Genomic DNA, 24,772 nt, shown 5'->3' on the forward strand with positions numbered 1-24,772 from the left:
GTGAATGTCAAATATTTAGATCTTGAGTGCCATGCGGCTGTTTTGATACGATATGTTTGGTATTGAAAACGCTTTACATATGATGAATAAATGTGATTATGATGTTTATATAATAATTCCAATAATTGTTATTATAAAAAATGCATAGATTCTAAATTCCAAATAGATGTTCGTGGTTGTAAAGTGCATATGAAGACAGACGAGTCAAATTCTGTGCCACATTTCTCCGTTGCTTGGCAACCATAAACAGCCTACATTAGGCCAGTGAGAGACACATTATACTTGAAGAAAGAAATCTTATATTATTAAATATCAGTATGTTGGCTCTCTCAAGCCAACATAATAAAAGTAATTTGTGAATTATCACACTCTCGTGCTGCTTGTATTATTGCCATGTTGTGTTTAAGAACCCCTCATACCCATGCTAAAAACATTGTACGCAACCTCCCATAGCTTTTAAAATGCCAATTCTTTCATTTTATTACTCTCTGCTTTATCACAGAAGCTTTGGTCAGGGGTTAAAACAATGTGATTTGGCGTCATTAGCTCTCATTTGTCATTTATTATGATTTGGATGTCTTGACACTGCCGGCTGCCTCTCTCTCTTTATCTCTCTCTGTCACGCTCTCTCTCTCTCTTTGTCTGTTTCTCTCTGCCTGTTTGACAATTAGTTAAGTGTTTGCTCTTTACCCATGATGAATAATTGATCCACTGGTGTCTTAATGATTCATATGCCATCTGTCACAATGTAACGGCTGCATGTGTGAGTCAGGCAGCCATCAAAGAGGCGTGGATCTGTGGCGTAGGGAGGGGATAATTATCCAGCGCTGTCTGGCTAACAGAAAACACTACAATATCAACACTGTGCAAGCGGCGAGCTGATGAAATAAAAAAATGTCCTCTCAGGACTTTAAAGGCGATTTGCATAACCATAGGTATTGAATCACGTTCCCTTGCATGGAATTCACCACGTCTCACCTACGGTAGCCCTGAACAGACAAACTGCTCTACAGAGCGTTTCTTAAACACGTTATCTTCTTCGGCAAAGAAGCGAAAACGTGACAACATCTTTTTTCTTGTGTCAGCCACCGTATAGTGGTTTGAAAGGGAGGGAGAGCAGTTGGTTGCAATTCACAACCTCACCTCTAGATGCCGCTAAATTTCATACACTGGACCTTTAAGAGTTATCAATTTGAACAAACATCCGTCTCTTCAATGAACATAGGCTATTACTTTTATTGGTAAACAAACTAACGACTTTAGCCTTGTGTTTAATAGAATGTACAAAAATGAACAGAGCATCATACATGCAGCATCACCAATATTTCTTTAAAAAAGGTTAAATTTAGTTTCTTGTCAATCAATTGTTGATCATTAATCTAACTGACTTGGATTAAAAGAAGGAAATCTTGTTTTTATAGAGATCTTTTGGTGTTATTTTATTAGTGGAAATGATTGTTCATTCATTGTCAGCAAATTGTATTCGCTCTGGCTTTGTGTCCGTTACCCACCCACATACATTACTGTTGTATGATCTGATCTTCCAAAGTTTGACTGCAGAAACTCCTGTTCTGTCTGTCTTTGTACAGTATATGTGCAATGGTAGCGCATTGCCCTAGCAACACCCATGAGTCTGGTATTGCACGTATATTTATGAAAAGTGTTTGGACTTTGGATAAAAAAAACAAATGCATAAAGAAATGGATCCGTTTTTATATTAAGAATGTTTTACAACGATTGTCTCTAGGCTGTGATTTTTTGTAAATGTTTGTGCAGTGCAGGTTATAAACACAAGCTGCTATAAATTATGTAAGCATAATTTGTAGTGATGGGTTCCTTCACGATGCTTGCAGGGGGCGAGACAGTGTTTAATTTTTTTTAAACAATAAGAATGTAACATGAATGTTTCAGTAGCAGATATCGCTGGGACATAATGGCAGTGGGTGGATATAAAATGTGGATAGATATCTAACTATCATGATTGAGCCACCGATTTATTAGCACTGCATTGTGGGATGTAAGCAGTTCAGTGCATCATTTGGGGCTATACCAGGTCAAATATAAAAATAGTTAAAAATGCTTTTAGATTAACATAATTGGATGAACTGTAAAGCTGCTTTAAAAGAAAGAAGCGTATCTGTAAAAAAGTAATTTACTTTTGTTTACATTTTGTCATCATCATTGAACTGCGCAGCTTTAAATTGACCATTAAAGCTCATTTTGATTTGAGTTCACACACATTTTAGGAGCCAAAGAACCTGCTGCAAGATACACTTTCGCTCTTTCTTTAGCAGCGCTATTTTAATTCTTTCTCAGGTCCTAATTAGAATTACTGATGTCCTGCTTCTTGACACCCCGCTTGTGACTAATGTGCAGGACGATCTGGGTTTATTAATCTGCTGTAATAAAATCACCTGAAAGTGATGTGAAACTATGAGGTGGGAAATATGCCTTTGAATAAGGAACAAGAACAGTCTTGTTTTGATTTCCAAACACAGGACTATTAATAATCACTAAACAAATTTGTGAAAGCACAGAGATTTGAAAAAATGGATTAAGACTCACATCATTTCAAGTGTGAAAATACAGGCATTATGCATTTTACACAAAATGAATACCCACTGTATTTTCAATGCCTTGAAAATATAAATTACGTTATGTAGGAGAGTGGAATTACGGGACATTGCCCATCATGTTCACAGACGAGGTTATGAATGTATTTTATTTCATGTCATGGTAATGAATTAGCTTTCAAGAAACGTGGAATGTAATGATACGTTAGCCCTCCAATCATTGGACTTTGTCAATTGTTTTGGTAGCGTAATGCTACATAGTTTTACGTGTTTCAAACAGTCATACAGTCTGCGTTTAAAAGTAAACTACATTTACGCTTTTCTTTACACGACAAAGAGTAATCGTGATCCATAATAACAGAACAACAGATGCTGTGTCCCAGAAGCTATATAACCACTTTCGCATAATACATTTCGTTGCGCTGTACTTGTATGTGTGTAATGACAATAACTTGAATCAAATCAAATCAAAATCAAATTTGCGTGTGGCCGTAGTTTCTCCAAACGAAAACTGAGGATATTGCGGTGCACCAGATATTGCATCACTGATATGTGACAAATACAAGATAGACAAGGGACGGGCCATTATTTTAAATTTTAAATTTCTCTGGATTTGCACATTCTTGGGAACATTTGGGATAATGTAAGTACACAACTGCATGAAATATATCACACTGTGCAATAATAAAATAATACATATTTCATAACAAAAGTCTTCTATATTGTGGCTTTAAGCCAAATAATTACTGTTTTAGTCCGTTAAACACAATGCAATTGCGTTTGAACATAAAACCTAATTGTGTTAAAACAAAATGAATTGTGAAAAATAAAGTGAACAGTATCGTTAAATAATTTAACTGCTTGTGAGAGTTAAATGATTGTAATTTTGCATCATGTTCTTCATCCAAAATATTAGAGTCATGTGACCTGATTTGTGGCATTCTCTTCATTTGATTGTAATTCAGTCATTTTACATGACTTTTTGTTGTCGTGGTCACACTAGTTGGATTTTCAAGCAGCTGTTCAATTTAGATTTTGGAAGCCAACGCGCATAAATTCAATGGCTTCTGATGAAGCCAAATGCTGTGTGCATAGTCGCTTTATCTAGACTCTCATCCAACTCTTACACTTTTTCTTTGCGTATTATTTGTCTGGTGATCAGACATACACCTCTCTTTGGCAGTCTCTCATCTCAGTGGAGTGAAAATGGGTGGAGTTTAGGTAAGGTGAGGTGAACTGGGCTTTACTGCCAAACAGAGAACACAACATTTCATCTTTAGTTCAGATATCGGAAGGGACGACTAAAACATAAATCATACATTGGATAGAATGCTGTCGACTCATTTCCCTCTGAGTGTGATGTGCTGCATCTCAAACAGCTTTCTGTTTCCTGTTAGCATTTTATAATGTATCATGCCCTTGAAGGCTTCCCCCTGTTAAAAGATTTTGTCTATTCTACTCAGACAAAAAACAGTCACATAATAACAAGGTGATTATATGACTGGGTGAGGTATGAGGGATGAGCAACCAGGTACAGTACTTGAAAGTAACAGCAGGACTTTATTTGTCAACCAGCTTCACTATGCTGATCCACCACTTTTACTGGTTAAGTTTAGCTGGTGAACAGCATGGCTATGTTGGTCTACCAGCTGGATCAGCACCAGAAAAAAAGAACAGAAGAACTCAATATCGAGTTTATAATCCTTTATTATAAAGTGTACTTTGTGCTCTGAATGAGATTTTGTTTTGGCAGACTTCATCAATGCTTGCTGGTTTAGTTTAAGCCTGTGTTGTTTTTTATTTTGTTAACAGGATTCTGGCCACGGCAGGAGCTCACATGAATATTTCTTTAGACCTGCGCACACTGAGAGCTGTGAGGGTCTTACGGCCCCTCAAACTGGTTTCTGGCATTCCCAGTATGTTGATGCATCTATGTGAAACGTTTGAGAATGAAATGTAATCATGTAGTATTTTATTTCATTTGGGGAATTAAACGTTACACTGTTTCTTAATCCGGTGTGGCGTGATTTGTTTCCAGGTCTGCAGATCGTTCTGAAGTCCATCATGAAAGCGATGGTTCCTCTTCTACAGATCGGTCTGCTGCTGTTTTTTGCAATTCTCATGTTCGCCATCATTGGACTGGAGTTCTACAGTGGAAAACTCCACAGTCACTGTGAAGCTGAAGCAGACATCAGTGGTAAGGAGTTTAATACACAATCACACACACACACCTATAATCTATAATATAGATCTGTACTACCGGGATAAATCTGTTTGTTAGTATATCCATTTCTTTTGAATGCAACATGTATGGCTTTACTCTTAGAAAAAAACCAGATGGTGTAGTAGCATCTACCAGCAGGAACTAACAGGGCCGTGCTAGCCAGCCAAACCTTGAACCCTTGGTGCAAATCCCCCCAAAAAAAACAAATTGAATAGAATGCATACACACACACACACACACACACACACACGTTTATATTTCACAAACATGTTCAAATAACGAGTGAGTAGAAATAAAGAACTTAGATACTAAAACAAGGTGGAACATAGCTTGAGGCGCTCAAATCATAATACAAGCTATTAATGGCAGAAAAGGAGGAAAAGAAAAGATTCTGCCGTGAAATAAATGTTTGTCTTTTTCTTTCCTGCAGGCAATGAGACTGTGGATTCATCCGAGTCTGAATATCCATGTGGATATAGGAAATGTCCTCTGAAATATAACTGCTCTGGCAAGTGGACTGGACCCAACGATGGCATCACCCAATTTGATAACATCTTGTTTTCTTTACTCACCGTCTTTCAGTGCATCACGATGGAAGGCTGGACGACAGTACTCTATAATGTAAGTTTCTGCATTTTTTGTTTCCGAAAACTTTGGTTGAAATTATTGAACTGCTGTTAAATATAATTGTATTGTGATGCTGTGGCAAAGCATTGTTTAGGATGTGAAATCCTAATTTCCTGATAGCAAGGTTTATTCGCATTGGAAATTTTTGTTGTATTTTAGTTTGAATCACAAGTTGCTTTTTGTTTGTTTGTGGTTTCCCGTCATTACTCCTTAAAACACTAAATGGCAACAGTCCAAAAATATTAAACAATGAAATTACCGTTGGCACAGTCTCGAAATGTAGCCATTTTACCTCAAAAAGAGTGTTACAGAGATTATGTATTTTTGAACTGTTTGCAAAACCCGGAAGCAAGTCTAAATGCCTAAAATAAGGTCTGTGGGTCACACAACATCTAAATATTTTACACGTTTTATTCTATAACATAAAACCCACCACTTATAACCCGCTTATGAATTTTGAAATAATTGATAAATTGCGTCAACCATCACATCTTCCAGAAAGTCCAGAAACCTGGGAGAGGTGATCGATGATCAGCTTAACTTTACAGATCAGGTTGTCGGCACCACCTTGTCCTGTAGATTCAACCTACGATAAGAGGAAAATTAGACCTTTCCTATCAGAGCATGCAACGCAAGTCCTAGTCCAGGCTCCTTTTCTGTCCAGACTGGACTACTGCCATGCACTACTGGCTGGACATCCAGTTTACACAACCAAACTGTTACAGATGATCCAGAATGCAGCGGCAAGAGTTGTCTTAAATGAACCAAAGAGAGCAGTCTCTCCTCTCTTCATTAAGTTACATTGGCTCCCTATATTGGCTCGGCTCAAATTCAAGACTCTGCTCCTGGCATTTAAGACAATCTCTTCTCGCTAATGCAGACGTATGTACCCGCCAGATCCCAACCCTCTGCAAAAGACATCTTGTGGTGCCATCCCAAATAGGGTAAAAATCACTCTCGCGTACCTTCTCTGGATCGGTTTCACTTATGTGGAATGATCTGCCCGCTGCTACAAGATCAGCAGATTCTGCAGCCATATTTAAGAATCGTCTGAAAAAACACCTCTTCCGTCAACACCTGACCGAGCAGTTGTGACTTCTATCTCTTTTCTACTCTTTCAACAAACAAACAAAACCAGTGTGGAGCTAACTTCCAGGATGGCCTAGAAGAATATGTCATCTCTGCACCACTTGGGGTTGAATTACAAGTTCTAGCCATGATGTGACCCATGATGCTTTTACAATGGCCTTACAGCATGTTTAGCTTTTCTCTTGTTCACACTTGTGTCACTGATTCATGACATGTCTATGGAAAACAATTTAATTGTTTAAAAGTTTTTATGAATGTGTAGTTTCTCTTTGACTCTCAGCTGTTCTTTTATGCTTTGAATCTTTTTTGCTTGAAAATTATTTATTTTTGAAAAGTACAAATAATTGATGTCTCTCAATTCATGTGATCATAAAAGCGGCATGCTTTATTCAGTATTAATGAAAGAAAATTAGAATGTTGTTTTTGACAGAGTTCAGCAGAACTTTCTAATAACTACCCAAAAGCAAAAGCCTATTTTGTGCCATCTCTTCTTTTCATAGCAAGTCGTGTCTGGAGGTGCTTTTCAAAGGACTTTTGTATCTCCAAGGACTGGAAAATCTAAATAGAGGCACCGTTTTAGTCATTATATTATTTAAGCATAAGTGGTTGACTGGGATCTTGTGTCTTTTACATGCTGATATCAGAGTACAACATATTAAGTTTTCTCCATTAGTCAGGAACGCTGTATTTTCTTTTTAGATCTGTAACATTAGAAGCACAGACAATATCATAATTAATGTTTTTAATTTACTAATATCAGGCGATTTACCTAAAATAAATCAATGGGAGAGAAATCCACCCATATCACGCAGGGTTGACACAGTGCACAGTGCGTTTGATGTGTCATGCTGTGTCATACGTGTTGATGTGACTCACGAGGACACAGCTAGAAGTGTTTTCTCACTCATGACCGGGTTTGGGATGAGGGGAACTCCCTCTTAGCTCAGTTGGGCGATGATGTCACCTGCCCACGCAGCATCGACACCCTTTGCATGGCAGAGCGGTACCCTGCTGACCCCTCACTGTTAATTAAAATCAAGGGTTTGGTTTCTGACTACAGGAACTAAATTCTGAATTATAATAACAGCATTAGTCTTGCATTATGATCAACTGGTAAGCACTTCAAGGGCATGGGTTTAATGTCTAGGGAATACACACACACTTATGTATATTTTGAATGCACTGAAAGCTGATTTGGGTAAAAGCATGTGCCAAATCTAGAAATTAAAATTCACTTCCTGTTCTTTTTGTACAGACCAATGATGCCTTAGGCCCTACGTGGAACTGGCTCTACTTCATCCCACTAATAATAATCGGCTCCTTCTTTGTGTTGAATCTGGTATTGGGAGTCCTGTCAGGGTGAGTACTGTTTCCTTAGTGGAAGCTGATGTGATCTGTTTTATCTGAGGTTAATGGCATGTGTATTAACTTGATCTGTAGTGACAAGAGGGGGGATTTAGTCACTACACAATCCCAGGTGACAATTTTATTGCTCAGCAGTCCATATAATGGAGTTAATTTGTGTCATTTAAGTATCAACGTCTCAGTTTATTTCTTCTAAAATTTGCTAAGGAGAAAGGAAAGCAAACAAAAAAGACTTGTTGAAATACATGAAGAGTATAGAAAACTAATTGTAGAATAGACTGTAGACTCAACAAATCCAGTGTTATGGATGCGACATTTTAATTATGGAAGTGACAAATATACACAAATATATTTGTTACCAATATACTGAACAATTTTTGAATATTTGACCAAAATCTTGTTTATAGAGTTTAACAGATAAATATTTTTAAAAAGTAAAATAAACGTGCGTTGTGGATGTGACAAAAAAAGGACCAGTTTTTTGGGAGACGACAAACTTTGTAGTATTTCTGTAAATTAAAATGCACAAACCTGAAGCAATTATATGCAACAAATGAAGAAGGGATGTTTCTTCATAGAACACTTGGGTTATAATAACCCAACAGCACTGGGTTATAATAGCAGAACATTTTTAAGAGTGCTTTTATTGTGCCTTTAATTCCATCACTCAGCAGGTGAATCAGATTTATAAATGAAGTGTTCTCATCCCTGTGGTTTCTCTCCGTGGTCTATTGGTATATTGTTGGCTCCTGTAGGGAGTTTGCTAAAGAGAGGGAGCGTGTGGAGAACCGGAGAGCCTTCATGAAGCTCAGGAGACAGCAGCAGATTGAGAGGGAGCTTAATGGGTATCGGGCCTGGATCGACCGCGCAGGTACTCTTACATGCAAAAGGGACATCTGTTGCGGAGTTGATGCACACGCCGTGCAAAACTAATAAGAAACTGAATCTGTCAAAAGCAGTGATGTGCCACAGTGTCCTCATATTCTGCAGCTGAATAATATCCTGCTGTACAGCAGGCTCTCTATTATGTGTGAAGCTTTTCGAAATGCATGTTTTTATTTTGCAGAGGAGGTTATGCTTGCAGAGGAGAACAAGAATTCAGGGCCTTCAGCTTTAGATGGTGAGATTTGACCTCTGCTGCTTTTTTGTTTGTTTTTCCCACATATGGTGTGGGATTCATTTTTATTTGCTTTTTAATGATGCATTGGGGTTAATGTGTGGATTTTCAGTACCCTTTGGATATAATCCTATTCTCATCAATATTTCACAAGATGCAAAGGTCCCAAAAAATGAAAGTTGTACATTCGGTAGACTATTGCCATAAAAGACCGCAGCAATCCTGCTCATGCGATCATGACAAGAAAACTCTGTGATTTCAGGACCCTTTGTAATGAGACAAGTTTTCTCCAGAATCAAAGGGATTTGATTGAAAAAAATTAGCTTTCTCTATTGAAACTAAGCCAACAAAACAAACAGACCGCTACTACTGTGAACTACTGTTCATTCCACCTGCAAAGTGCTGTAGGACTCCCATCAACATAAAATCATTCATTAAACCAGTTCGCTTTATGCCAAATTAAATTTATTGCTTATATTTATCCAGTTTGAAACGCTAAACAATAATGCTCTGATCCATGTATTCTCAGTGCTGAAAAGAGCCACCACCATAAAGAGAAGAGGTATAGATGATGCCCGGAGAGCTCCGGAGGAGCCGTATGCCGACATCTCATCCGTAGGTGAGTGTCTTGGATCTGAGGGCTCAATTCCAGCTTTCATCTTCAGTCTTCGTTTTGGTTATAAAACATAAGTAACTTGTAGAGGTTTTAGGTTGATATGCACCTTTATTCATTTTTTTATAGGCATGCAGTTAAACAGAGCGAGCATACGCAGCGCCAAAAGAGGACCAACATCATATTTCCGACGAAAGGAGCGCATGCTAAGGATCTCCATTCGCCGTATGGTGAAGACTCACTCCTTTTACTGGATTGTTCTGGGTCTGGTGGCCCTCAACACCTTATGTGTGGCCATCGTACATCACAAACAGCCTCAATGGTTGTCCATCCTCCTCTGTAAGACAACAAGCAAAATCATCTTTATGCTTAATGCACCCCTATTTCTAAAAGAAGATATTTGAATGTGAAACTTAATTTTTTTTGTCTGTCGTTTGTTTATCAGGCTGATAATAAATGATGGTTAGATATTGCAAATGTTAAAATAAAGAAAGAATACTGTATAGAGTAGAAATGAAACAATATTAAAATCTCACTGAACGATTAAACCTAGGTATAAAGTCCACGGTACAATATATATTGCAATATTTAAAACGACAAATGATGATTTAGAAACATGCCACAAGCATCCTCTTTTCTTTATCCTCTAATCATAACTGTTGCTTAGAGGTTCGAGTTATAGTATCAAATGACCAAATAAATCCCTTTTATAAAATAAAAGAATTGCACCAGAGGGACCTTGCCAAAGGTAACTTTACTTTGTCTAACATTCTCTAGGTTATGCCCGAAAGACCCATCTTTTCATACAGTCATGTGACCACCATAATATTGAGACAATTTTGCTATTGCGATGACACGATATCCATAATATTGTGTACATTCCTAGTATAGAGCTATTAAATGAATGTTGACAGCGTGGTTCTGTTCATAATGATATTTTAACACATACTTTGGTAATTGTCAAATCGAGCAAATGTTATTCATTTTATTTCATTACCGAGTAGAAAATGTAAATTTAATTTTTAAATAATTTTAAAGGTTTTTAAAATTCTTGTTTTATTAATGTGATTACTTTAGATGATTATTTAAATTATTTTAACGTAAAGCACTTTGAATTACCATTGTGTATGAAATGTGCTATATAGAGTAAATAAACTTGCCTTGCCTTTTTTATATTTTTCTATGTGCAATAAAAAAATCTGTTCCTTTTTCCCGCAGACTATGCAGAATTTCTGTTTTTAGGCCTGTTTCTCACTGAGATGTTTCTGAAGATGTATGGACTGGGACCCAGACTATATTTCCACTCCTCTTTCAACTGCTTTGATTGTGGGGTAAGTTTCTTTCCTTTTTTGAAATAAAGATAAGGACAACAGGGTGGATGCCGGTTCCGAAAACTAAATGAAAAAATATTTTCAACCTTTGTGCTTCTTATGCAATGACAAATATAGTGTATGCCGTTATTCCTTACAGGTGATAGTGGGAAGCATCTTCGAGGTGCTCTGGGGATTCTTCAGACCCGGCACATCTTTCGGGATCAGCGTGTTGCGTGCCTTACGGCTGCTGAGGATCTTCAAGATAACCAAGTACGTGCAGCCCGGCCTGGAATGACCGCCTCCTGGCTTTGTTTACCTCTTTACTAGACAATAATCTGTTTATTGACCTCCATGCTTGGATGTCCTCACGCTGACCTTAGAGTTGCCATGTGTGTGTTCTGAAGGTACTGGGCATCCCTGAGGAACCTGGTTGTGTCTCTGATGAACTCTATGAAGTCCATTATCAGTTTGCTTTTCCTGCTGTTTCTCTTCATTGTGGTATTTGCCCTTCTAGGCATGCAGCTCTTTGGGGGAAGGTAATATTTGATCACTTTCCACCTGCAGACAGTTTTGTAAACATACTATAAATCTTTTGATCCAAACAATGCTTGAATTTATGCTCTGAATGCAAGATTGAGATGCTGAGCTCTGGCACAAACTCAGCCAGCTGCCTCACGCTTGATTCAACAACAAAGTGTATCGATACACCAGATCAAACATCAACATGTTTCATGTTAAAAGCAGTTCTTGGCGGAACAATAACTCTTATGTGGCAGGTGCAAAAAGACATTTGAAAATTGATAAGGTTTTCCTGTCAGTGAAAAGCAAATAATGTATTACTGGTCAGACTTGTGTCGAATATGTGAGGCACGCATGCAGCAGATGGCACATTTTCTGTTTTTCTCCACAGGTTCATTTTTGAAGACTACACCCCCACTAATTTTGACACTTTTCCAGCAGCTATTATGACAGTGTTTCAAGTAAGATTTATAATCTGTGTAAATGCATGAGTCATGATATTTCACAGGCAAATATGACTTGGGTAGGATGGCTAATTGATCCAAAATTTAATTGACTAGATTCAACTAAAAGGATATCCGGACACAGTAAAAGATTTATCTTCAGTGAACTATATTGTATATAAACACTCCTTAAGAGGATGCTTCACCCAAAAATGAAAATTCTGTCATCTTTTACTTTCCTTCGATTAGTTCTAAATCTGTCTAAATGTATTTGTTCTGATGAACACAGAGAAAGATATTTGGAACAATGTTTATAGCCAGACAGATTGTGTCACCATTGACTACCACACTAGGAAAAATACACTATATTTTTTGTTCTTTTGAACAAAACAATAAGCCATTTTGCAGAATGTTGGACAGCAAACACTTCTGGGGGACTTTTGATCTATGGGGGGCAAAATCTGTTGGCTTATAAGCATTCTTCCAAATAAATGTATCTGTGTTCATCAGAACAAAGAAACTTTTGTACAAATACAGATTTGGAGCAACTTGAATGTGAGTAAATGATGACAGAATTTTTGTGTGGTGTATCCCTTAAATGTAACATTAACGCTATTAAATGTACGCTTCTAGATTCTTACTGGTGAGGACTGGAATGAGGTCATGTATAATGGCATACGCTCTCAAGGTGGTGTCAAGTCAGGGATGTGGTCGTCTGTGTACTTCATTGTCCTGACTCTGTTTGGAAACTGTATCCTTCCTTCATGCATCGCCTCTTTTCATCAGTTCACATTATTCTATATAAGAAGTTTGTTTTATAATACTTAATCATAAAATGCTATGTCTTGTTCTGCCTCTAGTTTGTCTTTTATCTAATGCTGTTAAGCCCTCATTACGTTTCCCCTTGGAAATTACAAATACAGTATATTACATAATGATAAACCTAAAATAGGTTGCCAATGCATTTCATTGTACTTGCTAATTCAATATTTTGCAGGTTGACATTTTTGTATTTGTTTTTAGGCTGCTGAAGCTGCATAGCTCTTTGAGTCAAAACCCTTGACAAAATGCTTAGATACGCTCCTCAATGTCTTCTTAGCTATCGCTGTTGACAATTTGGCCAATGCCCAGGAGCTCACAAAGGTAAATCTAGCTCAAGGACCTCTTACCCTAACGTGCCGAAAGATTTGAAATGCATATGAATAAAACCTTGTTGTTCTAAAGGACGAGGAGGAGGAAGAGGCGGCGTTTAATCAGAAACACGCTCTGCAGAAAGCCAAGGAGGTCGGACCCATGTCATCCTTCATGTCCTCAGAGTAAGTGAACCAAGTACACACTTGCTTGCGTCTTTCGCCCTCTCTCAAGGATGCTTCTGTATGATGTCCACTAACACCACTAACACCAGTCTCTCGTCTGGCAACTTTTTAATAGGCTGGATAGTCATGATCCTTGAGCCCTTTCCAAGGCCCAATACCTCCTTACGTGGATCCGTTTACAAGGGCATTGCGATAAGGTTGCCACAGAATATAGATTTTGAAGTCCTCTACTGATGACTTGATGATATGTTGCACTTTATTTCCCAGAAATTTTAATGATATTTGTTGAGTAGTAGTTGATATATGTGCTTTTAATGTTGATGTGGAAAGGGATTTTATGCAAATTAAAGGGACAGTTCACAAAAAAATTAAAACTCTGTCATCATTCACTCACATTCAGTCCGTTCCAAACCTGTTTACATTAAGTTAGTCTACTGAACCCAGAGAAAGATATTTAAAATCATTTTTGTAACCTAACAGTTCTGGGGCAGCATTGACTACCATAGTAAAAAAACTAATATTGTACTTCCATGGTAGTCAATGGTGCCCCAGAACTTTTTGGTTCCCCACATTCTTCAAGACATTTGTTATGAACTGTGTGAGAACCCAATTGCAGGCAGCGAAACGGGGATGAAGGGGTTAACAAATAGACTTTAATAAATACAGAAAACAAAAACCCACGAGGGGGTAAAAAGACAGTACACAATAACTGATAACTGATAACAGTAACACCATAAACTGATAAACTGAAAACTAAACACTCAACTATAAAACACTAAGACTAAACAAACACTCACAAAGACTAGAATAAACTTAAGTACTTTACACGACAAGGCTTCTAGGAAAGTCAACGAGGCTACTAGTACGGGGTAACAAATACGACGAACCAGCACAAGACAATGAACACGAGGATGTTTTAAAGGGAGACAGACAAAGGATAATTAACAAGGGTCTGGTGCGGGTACTGAAACACTCAGGGAAGGTTAACGAGGAAACGAGATGGCGGGAAACACTGACGAGACACGAGAAAGCACATGGCATGTCAGAATCAAAACAAAGCCATGTCTTTCTCACACAAAACCTAAGGCTATGCCATGACTCCGCTGCAAGACCAAGAATAAACATGACATGATAGCGGAATCATGCCAACATTCTTCTTTTGTGTTAAACACTAAACTCGAGGATGAGCAAATTATGATATCATTTTGGGTGAACTGTCCCTTTAAGATGAACAAGTTAGCTTTGGTTTGTGGCAACCTACTGTACAGAAATTCAGAAAATTTTGAGAAGAGGCTTTGCTTTTCTAACTGCTATACTTTATGAAAAACTGAGTGTTTACCATCACTGAAGATGATGCACAACATTCATATTGAAAGATTGCACATGTGTTGTTTTGCGGCTCGCTCTTCACAAAGCTTTGAAATCAACAGCATGTTGTCATAGAAACCGGCAGACTTCCCAGTCTATGCAGGGATGAGACTATTATGTTGTCATAAAGACAGCTTCGTCGCCATCAAAAGGCGAATTAAAGAGTTTTAAACTCTTTAGAATTGGTCAAAATGGATAACAGTATATAGCATACAGTATGTTGTTTCTTTGGTAAGACGTCCTGCTGTTCTGATCTCAAAATATAAACACAATATGCAGGTTCCATACAGTAACTGGAGCACTTATGATGATGCAACGTTAGGTGTTTTTAGGAACTTTTAACACTGCATGAATGTGATGCCAGATACGTGGAACTGAGCATGTGCAAGTTGTGATGACGGTCAAGTGTGTCCTCAACAAACAGGCCACCTTTACATCTCTTGATTGATCCTTGATGCTTTGGATGGTCATTTTTGCTTTTTATTGCTTAATATATAGCACAATTCAGAATTGTTGAAACATTGTGCACTTAAAGAGACAGGAGCCTCATTACTGAGTTACAAATGCGGATGTGAGTGCATTTGTGCATCACAGAATTTACAATAACCACACTTGTAAAGGTTCTTGGCTGACAGTAGCAGCATGTACTGTGGCCAGCAAGGAAAGTAAGTTAAGCCATGTTGTCAGTCAAGAAATGTAAAAGAATAAAACTTTCTAGCAACTGTCTCTACATCCCGAATAACCAGGCCCACAAAGAGTCAGTGTACCTACAGAACTTCTACTGAATTTAAACTTTTGTTATTACTAAAATTTAAGTAATCCTACTTATATTATTACATATTTTGTTCTTTTCGTTCATTTGATCGTTTTGCCAGCTATCAATGCCATGCTATTGCAATTCCAACCATGCAATTCTGGTTTTTCCTTGGCACAAATATAAGTTTAAAGATTCTCTCTGGGCCTACACATAACCAATGTTTTTGCTTGTTGAATAGAATAGAATAGAATAGAATAGAATAGAATAGAATAGAATAGAATAGAATAGAATAGAATAGAATAGAAGGTTGGTTTAAAGGCATACTTCACCCAAAAAATGAACATTCTCACCCTCAGATTGTTCCAAACCTGTAACTTTCTTTGTTCTGTTGAACACACAGGAAGATAACTGGATGATTGTCAAGTATCCCTTTAATACAGAATTTCAGGACAATACTGAAAACAAACCCAAACAAATAATGTTCTGTGTGAAGCAGTGCAGGTCAAAACACATTGGTGTGATATGAATACCACAGGGTCTCTTCTCTACTGCGTTTTGGGCGGTAATGAGAGAGCCAGTTGCACTTTGTCAGCAAACCCTGACTGGAAATTGTGGCCTGTGGCATCTGGATCTTGCATGTTCACTTGAAAGATAAACAAAGACTGATGAAGCATGCTGGAAAGTGCTTGACCAAAACTGATTAGGAATGAATGCATGCCTTCTGTTAGCATGTCAACAATGGACGTCATTACTGGAAAATGAAAATGTATAGTATAACTGGTGCTTAAAATTACTTAGGGTACTCCTTCTATCTTTTTCTGATATTGTGTGCTTATGCATATGGACCCCATCTATATATGTCTTATATCTGTGCCATGTTTCTTACTGTCTCAACATTCTAAGAAAACTATATTTGTTACCTCTGATCTGCTATATCTACCATCATGTTGTCATGTGACGCTTTGCTGCCCTGCTACACAGCCCAAAATGTTTAAAAGCTTTACAAAGGCTAATTTTTTTTGTAAGAAAAAGTATAATATAATAATGTTTAGAATGAACAGCAGGCCCAAAAATAAGAATCATAGTTATTTACTCACCCTCAAAAATCCAAAACATTATTAACTTTTAGGAACACAAAAGGATCTTCATTTTTTGGAGTGATCTGCTCCTTTATTTTATTAACAATTGATTGAAATACATGTGTACTAAAACCCAAGTGTAAGTTGTATTGATCTAGATTTGGGCTGTGATGCTTGGCTTGTTTTGTCCTTGTTCTCAAAAGCACTAATGTCTTGTTTTCAACCAATCGTTCATTGATTACACGGACCACACAAGTACAAGAGCCAGTAAGTAATAGTCTGTTTATTCCTTTTTAATATTCAGCACCGCCTAATTTTCCTGTCTGGGCAAAGCTTTCTGCCATCTTTATCTAAAGTCTGATTTCACATATTCAAATCTGATCTTTGGTTGGTATATAATTTGTCACTTTCTTACAATAACATTTCCTGCATAATTTTTTCTCTCCATTCTGAATCAACTCTTCCAGTTTCGCTGTTTAGTTTTTTACTTTGATAATTCTGTCCAGTTGGTTTCCATCTCTGCTGTCTCAACTAGCTGGACCATAAATTTAAGTCACAAAGAAACACTGAGTCACAAAAACAATTACTCTGCTATAAAATTTACCATAGACCAGCAACATTTTGTTTACATTAAACTAAAGATTACTATACTATACACTATTTCATGTGGTAATTTTCTCTCATTATATCTCAATTTTCAATATCTTTGGGGCTGGGAACATTTATAATATCTTTAATACTGGAACTTCCAGTACTCAAAAACAAATGATATTTTCTAGATTTTTGTACTGTAGTGTAGATTAAAAAAGGTATAAATCAGTAATTAATAGATAAAAAAATCCAAATTATTTCACACCATAGCTTTAGGGAATAGTTATTATAGTTTTTTATTGCATTTTTATTTAGTTTTATTAATATTTCAAATTAGCTTTTATTTTTAGTTTTTACGTTTTATTAGTTGAAGTTTTAGAAATTTTGGTAACTTTTCTCCTTTTATTATTTTTCATGCTGCTATATAAGATTAATATTTATTTTAGCTTAATTTTTGTTTTTTTTATTCTTATTAGTTTTGTGCTTTCAATTTATTTTAGTTTTTTTTTGAGGAAACATTTCAGTTTTTTCATTTTAGGTCAATATTTCATTTTATTTCAATGAACAGAATGTTTTCAAAGTTTAAATTTTAGTAAACTAAAATAACCATGGGAAATGAAAATTCTGTCATCATTTGCTCACTCGATTGTCATTTTAAACACGTACGAGTTTTTTTCTTTTGCAAAACACAAAAGAAGATATTTAGAATTTAGTATTCTACAAAATATCCTCTTTTGTGTTTTGCAAAAGAAATTCGTACAGAAAATAGGCTGTAAATGATGACAGATTTTCGTTTTGGGTAAAGTATCCCTTTTATAATGTTAAAGCCTTAAAATCAATTCTTGTTTCTAGAAAGTAGCAACCTGCAACCTTAGTCATCAAAAATTCAATTCACTATATTTCAACCCATTTTAATTCATTCAATGGTCTAAGCTGGTCTTTTTTTTCTTTTTAAGGTTGTTGTACAAAGTATTTATAAATACAAATGCACACGTAATGCTTGCAATGTAAAGTTAACAATGGTAATATCATAGTTTAATAATTTACCCTATCACCCATCTCATTGTGCATCCTCTCTCTTTCTCTCTCAGGAGAAGAAGACGGCCCTACCTGTACAGGAAGCGGGCCATTCACCGGAGCCGTGCGGCTTACTCCTTTGAGGACTCGGAGAGCCTCGCTAATGCTCCTCCGCTCAATGCCTCTAACTCTTTCATGTCCAGGAGAGAGAGAAGGCGAAGGTTGACCATGTCGGTCTGGGAGCAGAGGACCAGTCAGCTGCGAAGACACAGGCAGATGTCCAGCCGCGAGATCCTCTTCAGCAGCCCGAGTGAGGAGCAAGATGGACCACCTGGTTGCCAGCACCCCCAGAAGCCCGGTCTGTCCCCGTCTGACAGCAAGAAGCTAGCCATCGAGACCTCTGCGACCACCGCTCTCCCCGAGGGCACCTTAGAGCCGCCTGTGTCCATGGACATGCCCGTGGATGATCAAGACCTGTCCCTGTCGATTCCGGAACCCCCTTTGGCTATTCCGATTCCAGACCCACCCATGGCAGTGGACATGTCACTCCCCGAGCCACCGGTCACGCTGAATCTACCAGAGCCAACCGAATCAAAGACCACTACCGAGACCACCCTAGATGTCAACAACCATTGCCCCAGACTCAATGGAAACAGGCGTCAGCGGGCGGTTCGTAAGTACAGGCCTCCTGCAATGGGGGACATGCTGACCCCAGATATGGGGCCCAGGCCCAGACGGCTACGACACCGTGAACCTCACACGGATGCTAGGGGGAAAGAGACGCAACAAGGAGAGGGCGCCAGTGATGGCCAAGATCAGAGGCCTGTGAGTGAGGAAGATGAAAGCGGATCAAAGAATGATGGAGAGATCAGTTCAGACAGCAGAGCGGCTGAACTGAGGTGATGCTATCTCTACATATCTGTCTGTCTGTCGGTCTTTCTGTCAGTTGTTCATCTTTTTGCTTTTTTTGTGCATGTTGTAATTCACCACACGATATGTCTCACATTCATTTACTGTAACAAAGACTCCATTTTATTCTTCTACAGGCAAAACAAACCAGACATTTCTGAATTGTCTGACTCCAAACCGACCGTAAATTTTCCCCACAAAAAGCAGCTTCAGGACTCAGAGCCTGCAACGCTTCAGCTCACAGACACACTTCAGCAGTCCCCACAGGGCACTACAGGTGCCAGCGAGACGGATAAAAACAACCACGGGTCCTTAAACCAAGAAAAGGCCTCCCTCAACACCAGCATCACCACTGAAGTGACAGATACTCAAGCATCCATGGAGTTGATCTCGATTACGGGTTTGAGAATCTTTTGAATGTTTGATAACTCTGCGGATCAGGCCAATTTAGATCAGCTTAAATTTTGGTTACAGTAATGCCGCTTTAGTGTAGGTCTATCTAACAAAATGGGTGTTGATGTGTTTTTAAAACAAGATATCAGGAAAAATCCAGGTGCTGTTTTTAATACTTATACTGACACTCAATACATTGTCTCTGTTTTCTAACACATACTGTATATTCTGGGTTTTGTAGGTAATAACAAAGATGAGGAAGCATCAAAACCAGAGAAATTAGAAGAAAACCCAAATGCCCCCCAAGGTCCTCCACCTGTCAGCATGTTCATCTTCAAACCCGACAACCCGTAAGACTAGGCGTTTGTTGAGCCACAGCTGTATTCTCTATTTTGTGAATCTGTTCTCACTTTCTAAGACTGTCTGTCTATCGTTCTCTCACTCCCTTTTTTATCTGGATGTCTCTCGCCCCCATCCCTTCCTCAGCATCCGCAGGGCCTGCCACTACATTGTCAATCTCCGTTATTTCGAGATGTCCATTCTTCTTGTGATCACCGCCAGCAGTATCGCATTGGCAGCCGAAGACCCCGTAAACACAAATTCAGAGAGGAACAAAGTAAGAATCTCCCTTTACTGTTGTATTTGTGTTATAGTTCTATTTAGAGTTATAGTCACTATCATGACATCAAAAAATAATGTCATTTACTTACTTGATTCGTAATGAAATTCCAAATGTGTGGATATCACATAATAATAAACATATTTCTGTATAGTTCATCCAAAACAAAAAACTTATATGACTTTCTGTGGAACACAAATGAAGATATTTTGAGAAAAGTCTCAGCGGTCCATACAGTGGAAATCAATGGGGGTAGTGCTCTTCGGTAACCAACATTCTTCAAAATATCTTCATTTGTGTTTGCAGAAATAAAAAGATAGTTTTACATTACTTTGACACAAGATTGCAGAACCATTCAAACTTTTTGGACAGTAGAATTTTCACATGCTGGAGGACAGTCGCAACTGAGGGTGTGATTTATTCAATGTGGTCTTGACGCATTCACTACTGTGACAAGATATTGACTAGCCACTGTCACATCACCACAAAGTAACATCTGTTTTTTATTCTCTGATGAGCAGAACAAAGAACGTATGCATTGTTGTTCTTTTGCTGCACAAATTGCTTCTTTTGTTTTCCCCTACTTTGGATAAAACTGTCTGCCAAATGACTAAATGTAAATGTAAATGAAAGCACATTTATTTCTGATTGTCTGAAAAAGTGTTTAATTTTTTTTGCAGCAAATCAAAGCCACCAGAATACAAACCTGTTTCTCTGTTCATGTTCATACTGTTCCCGGAGGTTCATGAAGTGTTTGCTATGGTTTGCAAGCTAATTTAAATAAGATTTTTTTGCAGGTATTCCATTTCCCTTGTGACTGCTCCAGAAAATACGAACACATAACCCCAATGTTATCAACCCTCCACTGGCTACCCATTAAGTATCGTATTGACTTAATCACGTATAAAGCCTTAAAGGGTTTAGCCCCTACCTAACAGAGCTTCTATCACACTACAACCCATCACGCTCTCTAAGATCTCAAAACTCAGGACTTTTGATAACATATAGAAATCCACCAACGGGGGTCGAGCATTCTCATACGTAGCACCTAAACTCTGGAATTCCTATTCGAGGATCAGGCACACTCGCCCAATTTAAATCAAGAATAAAGACACATCTTTTCAGCCAAACATTCACTTAATGCAAAATATGCTAAATAAACCACCGGGAGACTGCATTTAGATATTATTTACTAGAATAATTTAACTTGTTATATAAACACCATGTACTGTGTTTTACCTTTTTTGTTTTTTTCGGTTTCTTATTTTCCCCTGTAAAGCTGCTTCGAAAACATGCACATTGTGAAATATATATATTCAACCATTATATATGAATATATAAATAAAATTGAATTGACTGTGCAGCAGCTGTATAAACGCAGCGACAAATTGCATGCTGAGTCTCTTTTCAGCGAGACTGTTCTTGTGTACACTTTTTGTTGATTCAGAGCTGTTTCCTCCATACAGTGACGTCACTACTTGTGATGTCATCAATAGACCTGTCATGGGACCCAGAGAATAACTCTCTGTCTTGTGCACTTGTTCAAATTTAGCAGTCAGTGATAAGCAACTCTAAATATCCAAATCCTACGCATGCTGCGGTCACACCGCTGGTGTTTGCCAGTGTTGAGAGAGCTAATGCTGTTGGGCTTTTTTCTCTATGCTTTGTACTCAATAGGTGCTGCGTTATTTTGATTATGTCTTCACTGGCGTCTTCACGTTTGAAATGATAATCAAGGTGAGTGAGTTTTTTCTGTTTGAAGGCTCAGCTCAATTTTTAATTTAAATTATTGGTAAATATTAATAAATACATGTAAATATTTCCTAAATATGTATGTATGTGTATGTGTTTATAAATACAAATGAATATGCACAGTACACAGAAATATATTTTGTAAACACAACCTTTTGTTCTGGATGTCATTAATTGCGATTAATTCATTGACGTCTATATATACATTTTTATCCTCGCAAAACAGAAATTTTCGAAGACGTAATTTTTTATTTATTTATTTATTAACTATTTATTTGCATATAATTTACATTTTTTACCCCACTAAACAAACTCTCTAGAAATAAAGCTTCATTTTAACCTTCATCATCAAAATGGTTACCACCTTCTCTAAAATATGTATTTTTTGCTTAGAGACACATTTTAGCCAGCTCAAAACATACATTTGCTCACACGAAATGTTAGATTTACGTTAAATAGAAGGCTGTAACTGGGTTATCAGTGTGAAATACTGGCCATTTAGAAAGACATCATGTGTGTTTTCCTCAGATGATTGAGCAGGGTTTGATCCTCCATGACGGCTCTTACTTTCGTGACCTGTGGAACATTCTGGACTTCATAGTTGTGGTGGGAGCTCTGGTGGCCTTCGCTCTCACGTGAGTCCACTTCAAAAACACGAGAAATAATGAGTTCTGTCGGAATCTGTTCTAACAAATGTTGCTCAAATGTTTTGTTATTCATTAATGCTGTGTGTGACAATGCCATGAGTTTTGTGAGGAAAAACATTACACATTTCAAATGACGCACATATTGATGTTAGCGAATGCTCTCCTTTCTCTGTTGTGAGTTGATTGCCGTGCTCATTCAGAATGCTCGTCTGTTTCTCGTTTGTTTCTCTGTCGGTCGTCTTGTGGCTCACGACATCTGGCAGGAATGTGATGGGGTAAAATCTCTCTTAAAAAAATCTCTTGTGATTTCTTTTTATTCGATTAGTAATGTGTTATTTTGTGATGCAGGAGTACCACAGGACGAGACATTAAAACCATAAAGTCGCTTCGTGTGCTCAGGGTTCTTCGTCCTCTCAAGACCATCAAACGACTTCCCAAACTCAAAGTACGTTCAAATAAAAAGGAATACTTCTAAATCCAGAAAATGTGAACATTTAAAATGTTATGACACACTGTAAAAACATTTGCCGTAGTTATGCAGCTAGTTGCCAATAACTTAATGTAGATTTATACTTATCAAATTTATTGACAGCAGTGTGTTCAACGATAAATTTAAATTAAACATGAAGTCTTTATTGTTACAAAAAAACGATAAAATAAAAACCTCATGCAAAGCATTCTGGGAACCAGAAATCCACATAAACCTATTTCTTTTTTTTTCTTAATTTTGTTCCCAGAATGATTTGTGTGAGGCTGTATTTATAGTTTTTTTTTGTAAGAATAAAGACTTGTTAGTTGTTAATGATCATTAATATTTAAACAAACTGTTGCCAGTAAATTACATAAATGTAATTCTACAGTAAGTTATTTGCAAACTGCTGTCAGTAATACTGTAATTTCTACAGACATTCTTTACAGGGCATGTAAGTCAACCGCGTCTACACTGGGCGCAGCGCAACACGTTAATAGACCCATTTTCATTTCAAATGATGTACACACTGGATGTGGCGCAACGCGACTCGACAATCCCATTAAGAACAAGCCTTTATCATGCCTTTTGGTATCAGACAGTTTTTATGCGATTTCTTTTAAAGTCTTGGAAGTTTGAAAATACAGCATAAACAGACAAAATAATAACTGGAAGATGGTGAAACTACAAAGACTACCAGATCTGTCATATAGCAGGTTTTCCTTTCTCCCTCTCATGTTCTATCAAAATGTATTTCCCTTTTTGATTCGCAGGCCGTCTTTGACTGTGTGGTCACGTCCCTAAAAAACGTCTTTAACATTCTCATCGTCTACAAGCTCTTCATGTTCATCTTTGCCGTCATCGCTGTGCAGCTTTTCAAAGGGAAATTTTACTACTGCACAGACAGTTCCAAGGACACGGAAGACGAATGCAAGTAGGTCCCTTTTAAAACTGCATTCTAATTTAAATGACACTTAAATTAATATTGAGCCACATGCATGTTATTATTCAAAGCTTGGAAGAAGCTCCACTGATACAATTTAAAAAAAGTGAATCGTGCTTCGAATGGAAGTACCGCATTTCAGGGGCACCGAATCGTCTCTGAATCTTAATGTATGTTTCTGCTAATGTTCGGCAGGGGCTACTACATTGATTACGACAAAGACAAGAAAAACAAGGAGAAAAGAGAGTGGAAGAGACGTGATTTCCACTACGATAACATCATCTGGGCCCTGTTGACTCTCTTCACTGTGTCTACGGGGGAGGGCTGGCCGCAGTAAGAGCAAAACGTGTTTGGTGTTTGAATGTGGTGACATTTTGGCTGTTGTTATCACAAAAATAAGTTGTTTGGTTGACACAAATATGATGAGCACAAATCCGTGTGTACAGTAAGTCTTGTTTGGTGTTGTAGAGTTTTGCAACACTCTGTAGATGTGACCGAGGAGGACCGGGGACCCATTCAAGGGAACAGAATGGAGATGTCCATCTTTTATGTCATTTATTTCGTGGTCTTCCCCTTCTTCTTTGTCAACATATTCGTGGCTCTCATCATCATTACCTTTCAAGAGCAAGGTGACAAAATGATGGAAGAGTGCAGTCTGGAGAAAAATGAGGTGAGTTACAGATGTACATTGCACACGGATATATTCATTTGATTGTAATATTTTACAATTTTGATTATGTTTACATGTCAGCAATGTGAAGTTTACAGAATACGTACAGTATAAACACGGGAAACGCAAAGATTCACTGGGGAGACTTGGGGTGCTTCCCAAATGGCGCACTTAGGCACTATTCTACGCCATTTTGTAGTATTAATTGCGTGACTAGTGCGCTAATATTGAAAATTCTCCAAAAAGAAATGCACTTTAAGGACCTGGATGATGGCCTTTTTCGGCCGAATAAAATAAGTGAAGTGCAGAACTGTGGACACTTCATCGGGAAACCGATATAATTCTGGTTGGTATAAAAC

General features: G+C 37.7%; 1 protein-coding gene across 1 annotated transcript in view; it reads left to right on the plus strand.

Moving 5' to 3' along the window:
* Window positions 1-24,772, plus strand: part of cacna1ea (calcium channel, voltage-dependent, R type, alpha 1E subunit a) — a gene marked incomplete at its 5' end in the record, with an annotated part of 76,724 nt that overhangs the window by 37,838 nt on the left and 14,114 nt on the right. Inside the window, 26 exons of the mRNA XM_079466642.1 lie at window positions 4,386-4,489; window positions 4,612-4,770; window positions 5,228-5,418; window positions 7,769-7,872; window positions 8,634-8,749; window positions 8,945-8,998; window positions 9,525-9,614; window positions 9,738-9,947; window positions 10,827-10,939; window positions 11,079-11,191; window positions 11,326-11,457; window positions 11,832-11,901; window positions 12,517-12,634; window positions 12,959-13,026; window positions 13,108-13,199; window positions 18,086-18,910; window positions 19,058-19,320; window positions 19,555-19,663; window positions 19,800-19,929; window positions 21,610-21,669; window positions 22,213-22,319; window positions 22,595-22,606; window positions 22,680-22,776; window positions 23,574-23,734; window positions 23,939-24,076; window positions 24,212-24,413. Of these exons, the coding sequence (XP_079322768.1) occupies window positions 4,386-4,489; window positions 4,612-4,770; window positions 5,228-5,418; window positions 7,769-7,872; window positions 8,634-8,749; window positions 8,945-8,998; window positions 9,525-9,614; window positions 9,738-9,947; window positions 10,827-10,939; window positions 11,079-11,191; window positions 11,326-11,457; window positions 11,832-11,901; window positions 12,517-12,634; window positions 12,959-13,026; window positions 13,108-13,199; window positions 18,086-18,910; window positions 19,058-19,320; window positions 19,555-19,663; window positions 19,800-19,929; window positions 21,610-21,669; window positions 22,213-22,319; window positions 22,595-22,606; window positions 22,680-22,776; window positions 23,574-23,734; window positions 23,939-24,076; window positions 24,212-24,413 (3,838 nt within the window). The remainder of the gene's footprint in view (window positions 1-4,385; window positions 4,490-4,611; window positions 4,771-5,227; window positions 5,419-7,768; window positions 7,873-8,633; window positions 8,750-8,944; window positions 8,999-9,524; window positions 9,615-9,737; window positions 9,948-10,826; window positions 10,940-11,078; window positions 11,192-11,325; window positions 11,458-11,831; window positions 11,902-12,516; window positions 12,635-12,958; window positions 13,027-13,107; window positions 13,200-18,085; window positions 18,911-19,057; window positions 19,321-19,554; window positions 19,664-19,799; window positions 19,930-21,609; window positions 21,670-22,212; window positions 22,320-22,594; window positions 22,607-22,679; window positions 22,777-23,573; window positions 23,735-23,938; window positions 24,077-24,211; window positions 24,414-24,772) is intronic.

Source organism: Barbatula barbatula (genome assembly GCF_947034865.1).
Source record: "Barbatula barbatula genome assembly, chromosome: 11".
NCBI classification, from domain to species: Eukaryota; Metazoa; Chordata; class Actinopteri; order Cypriniformes; family Nemacheilidae; genus Barbatula; species Barbatula barbatula.